At 62.3% G+C, this 5,073-nt stretch overlaps 1 protein-coding gene across 1 annotated transcript in view; it reads left to right on the top strand.

Moving 5' to 3' along the window:
- DIEXF (digestive organ expansion factor homolog (zebrafish)) overlaps positions 1 to 4,179 on the top strand; it is a 25,901-nt gene extending 21,722 nt beyond the window's left edge. Inside the window, exon 7 of the mRNA XM_012734209.1 lies at positions 3,974 to 4,179. Coding sequence (XP_012589663.1) covers positions 3,974 to 4,179 — 206 coding nt within the window. The remainder of the gene's footprint in view (positions 1 to 3,973) is intronic.
- The last annotated feature ends 894 nt before the right edge of the window (positions 4,180 to 5,073 follow it).

The following is a 5,073-nucleotide window of genomic DNA, read 5'->3' as shown; positions in this document are numbered from 1 at the left end:
GGAGGGGCGCGGGCCGGGGCCCCTGGGCCCGCTGCCCTCTCTCGCCTGCACACTTGCAGGCAGAAAGCCTGACGTCAGCGTCGCCGCTGGCCGGTGCCGTGGCCCCCTGCTCGGCGTTGGGGCGGGGGTGCTCCCCGCCGGAGCTCCCTCTCGCTGGAAGTGCGGGGTGGCCACGCTGGCCCAGAGACTGGACAGGGAGGTGGGTGAAGGAGCTAAGTCAGAGACAGAGAGAACCCGCGGGGGGCAGACCAGCTTCAGCGTGGACTTAGCGCAGGGAGGGCAGGCTGTGGCCCTCAGGTGGCGTGGCCAGGACCCGGCCCCAGCACCCAGGCGGACGCCTCACCTGGGCTGTCCCAGAGGGACGCCACTGACCGCCCTCCTCAACCCTGCCCCGGCCGGGCTGCTCCCGGCCCCGGCGGCCCCCCCGGCGCCCTCTGACGGCCGCGAGGCGAATCTGCTCGGGCAGCCGCCGCTGCCTGGTGACCTTGCCCAGCGGCCAGCCCTGAGGCCGGCGATCTGCCCCGCCACCGCAGCCCCGGACGCCGGACAGCCACCGAGGCTCGGGCCTGACGCAGATTGAAGCGTCCACTGGCGAGTTCTGGGAAGAAGCTGAGGGAATTCTGGAGGGGACGCGGCTCGTCGGGTCACGGGCTAGACGTCCCCGCTGGTGACTGGACACGGGCAGGCAGGCAGGCGGAGTGTCCTGTGGCCTGGTGGTCTTCACCGCTGCCCCGCTGCCCAGTTTACGCCGAGACCAGGCGCCAGGAGACGTGTGGCCCGTGACCCGGAGGCCCCAGGGTGAGCGCGGCCCCCGCATGGCTGTGGCGAGTGTCTCGCGCCCTGGCCTGCGGTGCTCGCGCTGACCTGCGGCTCCCGGTGGTCAGCCCCCGAGGCCTCGGCCCCTGGCGCGAGGGGAGCGGCTGGGTCGTCTCCCCAGAGCTCACCGTGCCCTGCCGGGGCTGGGTGAGAGCAGCCGCGTTTTACGACTGTTTGTGCTACAGCCCCGGATGCGGCCATGGTCCGTGGTGACCCACTCCCGAGCCCACGGGAGCCAGTGCCCGTGGCCGCAGACCACGGGCCAGCCGGCGTCATGGCGGTTGCGTTCACGCGGGCCAGAGGCGGTCCGCAGAATCCATCGGTCGTCGGCGTTTCCCAAGACAGGGAGGGAAGGGGACAGGGGAGGTGGGCGTGTGCGTGGCCGGGGGCCCTGGTGGGGCTCAGGGCGGCACTGGACGCGGGGCAGGGGGCGCCCGCAGAGCCGGCCAGGTGGCTGCCGGAGGCTGGGGCCGCAAGGCGCCGCCCCGCTGGCCCTGGGTCCTGGTCCTGGTGCCGCTCCCATGAAGCCACTTCCTCTCCTGCCCTGGCCCCGGAAGGCCGAGCTCGCCTGGCCTGGCCTGAGCTTCATACGAAGCTTCCAGGCTGCACTCCCGCCCCTTCGCTTCCTCCCAGCCCCGTGTGGTAAGGATTCCTGGCTCGCAGAGCGGCGCAGTCATTTTCACGGCTGCGTAATACTCCACGGCGTGCCCACCCCCCGCGCGCCTGGTCTGTGGTGATCGCCAGGGCCCTGCTTTCTTAGGATACAGGCGTTGCGCCCTCTTCTGCCTTTTGATGTGTTCTGTTCACCCCGGAGATACATTTTAACTATCTATGCTGCAGGAGCTGGGGTGCAGGCCAGAGGTGTGGGGGTGAGGGGGGTCGCCAGAGGCAGAGTGGGGAGCGGAACCCCCGGCTTCAGCTCTTCGTCTAGAGCCAGCCGGAGCCAGGGCCCGACCCGCGGTTGGTTGCTTTGCCTGAACGTTCTCCGTCGAGAGGAGCCGAGCCGCGGGCTGCCGCAGGGCTCTGGGGGGCAGGGAGGGGTCACCCCACCCTCCTAGGCGCCGCTCACCTGCGCCGCTGGGTGCCGAGCGTCCTCGACGGCTGAGAGCTGGCGTTTCCGGGACTCGGCTGGCGTTTCCCCACGCCCCTGCCTGGGCTGGCTTCCGGCAGCTCGCGCGACGTTGGGCCGAGCGCCCCTGTGCCCACCGCCCTGTGCACGGAGACCCACTCCCCCCCCCGGGGCTCCCAGGGGAGCCGGCGCCTGTCTGTGGGGCCCCTGGGCGTGGCCTGGCCGGAAGGCCGCACTTGCCCTTTGAGAAGGAACAGGCACGCAGCGGGTGGACACAGGGACAAGCTATTGTAAGAGTGGACACAGAGGCCCTGCCTGGGGGCGCGGCGGGTTAAGGCGCAGCGCTGAGAAGCCAAAGCCCCCGCAGCACGAGTTCGATCCCCGCCTGCCCCAGAGGGGACCTCCAGGCGCAGCAGACCCCTCCCGACCCGCCCGCCGCTCCCCTCGGCAGTGGGCTTCGTCCACCTGCCTGTCCTGCTCCCCGCTCTGTCTCTGGGGAAGCCTCTCACCGCCCCTGCGCCTCTGGCCAGTACCCCGGTTCTGTGGGCATAAATAATTTAAAAAAAAAATAAGGTCAATACTGACCACCTGTCGTTACTGAGTAATTACGACCGTCAAGCCGTTCCCTAGTCAAAATCACGTTTCAAGGGATCGCTGCTGTTGTTCCGGGGGACGTTTGCAGGAAAATACCTTGTCTTACTCTGACCTTGCAGCTGTGGTTTGGAAGCCGCCGGCGGGCCTGTCCTTGAAGAGAAGTCTCGGAGTGTTTCTGACAGCTTTTACGCCAAGTATCTCGCTTCAGTGTTTCATCGAAGGATGTTACTGGCGAGTCTAAGTCATCCGGCTTCAATCTGTCATGTCTGCGCTTTTCACAAAGCCAGTCTGGCCTGCAGCGTTTCTCAGGAGGATCTGGGGGTGTTCACCGTTGGGCCCTCCGAGCCACATTTCGGTTTTCTCTGCACCCCGTGTGTGTGTGGGGGGGTGCTGGCCGGGCGGGGTTCATTTCCCCGGCCCTTCCCTGCCCCGGCCTGGCCAGACCCCCGGTCACTGCCTCGTCCCTTTGAGTCACTCTGCAGAGAACATCATCACGTTTGGGTCAGTGTCTTTGACCTGGTAAAGCCTGAGCTTCGTAGTCACGGGTCACCGTACCCCTTTTTGGGTTTGCATGGCGTGTTTCCAGTTTTGTACCGTTCACAGCACAGTTTAAAAATTTTTCAGGGCAATTTGCTTTGTGCGGTTTACTAACAGGTTATAAAAAAAGATTAATGAATGCTTTCGCTTCCAGTACAGCCTCCAGGAATCACCGATCAGTTCTCTATTTTATGTCCAAACTAGAGCAAGACAGAGTGTGAGATTTTTTTTTTTCCCCTGATTGGGACGTCAGAATAAAATATTTAGGGCTGATTAAGTGGAAGGCAAGTGTTTCCCTTAAGAGCAAGCTGACCTCCTACGTAGCTCTTCTTCTGTTTGGGAGCTAAAGTGGCATCTGTGACGTGAATTATTAAGGCTCCGAGGACCGTCAGAGGACGCAGGTTTCCTGCTCAGAACCTACCGGTCATGCAGCCCTGAGGTGCGAATTGTAAGTCACTTTTTTGTTTCTTTCCTTTCAAAAGAGGTATAAGAGACGTGGGTAATTTTGTTTTTAAAGCATAATGGCATTAAAAAAAAAAGTATCATGGCTAGCGCCGCCTTGTAAAGGTTAGTTTAGGGACGACAGTGAATTTAATACAAATGACTCTTGCGTATGGTCCACAGGAGTGAAGCCTGGAAAGTCGCTTGGCTTAGTGAACACGCAGGGTTCACCCCTTAATGTGCACCCCGGGTTTCCTCCCCAGCTCCACACAGAAAATACTCTGTGGCGAAGAAATGGGAGCGGAATTTAAGTGACTACTTCCTACTTGCAAAATCAAAGCGGACTTGTTCTTGCTCTCACGCCTCAGATCACATTTGGCACTTTGCCATGACCCACTTACCTGCACAAATTAACTGGGTCTCCCACCAGGTCTCTCTTCCTGCAGCTTGAATTTCCACAGAGGGGTCGCTGCGAAAGCAGGCTCACTGGCCGTGAAACGCGTGCTCTGTGCGCAGGGAACTTGTTTGTTCAAGTGCGTGGTGCCGGCCGGGAGGCCCAGCTCGGGGCCGCCGCCGAAGCGGCCGCCACCTCGGCCGGGCCTGAACGGGCCGCATGTTCCGTGCCTCGGGCGCTCTGCGTCTGGCTGGCCCGGGTGGCCACGGGGGCTCATTTAGCCCACAGGGGCCTGCGCGTGTCTCTGTTAGGCTTGACCGAGGAGTAGCCAGCATGGTGTTACATAGGAAGCAGCAGCTTTTTTTTTTTTTTTAAATATTTATTTGTGCACACAGAACTGGGGTACAGGCCAGAGGCTCAGGGGCGGCGAGAGGCTTCACCAGAGACAGAGCGGGGAGCAGAACAGGCAGATGGACAAAGTCCACTGCTGAGGGGAGCCGCGGGCGGGTCAGGAGGGGTCTGCCGCGCCCTGGGGTCTCCTCCAGGGTGGGGATCGAACTCGTGCTGCGGGGGCTTTGGCTTCTTAGCGCTGCCTTGGCCCTCTGCACCCCCAGGGTGGCCCGGAAGCAGAGCTTCACCTCTGTCACTCAGTTTATCAGCATTTCAAACGTGGCGTATGAGGACTTGGTCTTCAATTTGGCGCCTGACCATAGTTTTAAAATTAACCTCATCACATTCTGAGAGTCTCTTGAGTAGAAGACAAGAGGCTTCCCGTTCTCTCATTTATGTTTTGACCTTGGGGAGCCGGAAATCAGTGGCTGCTTTAGTGTCTCTGACCCCTCGGTCACCTCCCGGCGTGTGTGGGTCTCTGCTGGCTCTCAGCGCCCACCGCTGCCCACTGTGGTCAAGGCCTCGAGCCGGGGCTGTGGGCCTGCTCCACACACGGCCTGGCGGAGAGGGTGAGGCGCCAGCGTGGGGCTCAGCCACCCCGCTAAGGCAGGCGGGCGCCGGTCAGAGCTGTCCCGGGTGTCTCGAGCAATTTGAGCTGGAAGAGGTGGCACAGAGCCTGCCACAGGGGGCCCCGGGCTGTGGGGAGCAAGAGGCAGTGTGCCTGCGGTGAAAAGGAGATTCTACCCCAACAATTGTCTCAGATCTTGCAAATCCTCCCTCGCTTCCTGCACCTCAGGGTCCACACCTGTGACGTCAGGCTGTGTTGAGGGCT

The sequence above is a fragment of the Condylura cristata genome, unplaced genomic scaffold, assembly GCF_000260355.1.
Source record: "Condylura cristata isolate star-nosed mole 26May11 unplaced genomic scaffold, ConCri1.0 scaffold00050, whole genome shotgun sequence".
NCBI lineage: Eukaryota > Metazoa > Chordata > Mammalia > Eulipotyphla > Talpidae > Condylura > Condylura cristata.
This window is presented reverse-complemented; position numbering and strand designations above follow the sequence as displayed.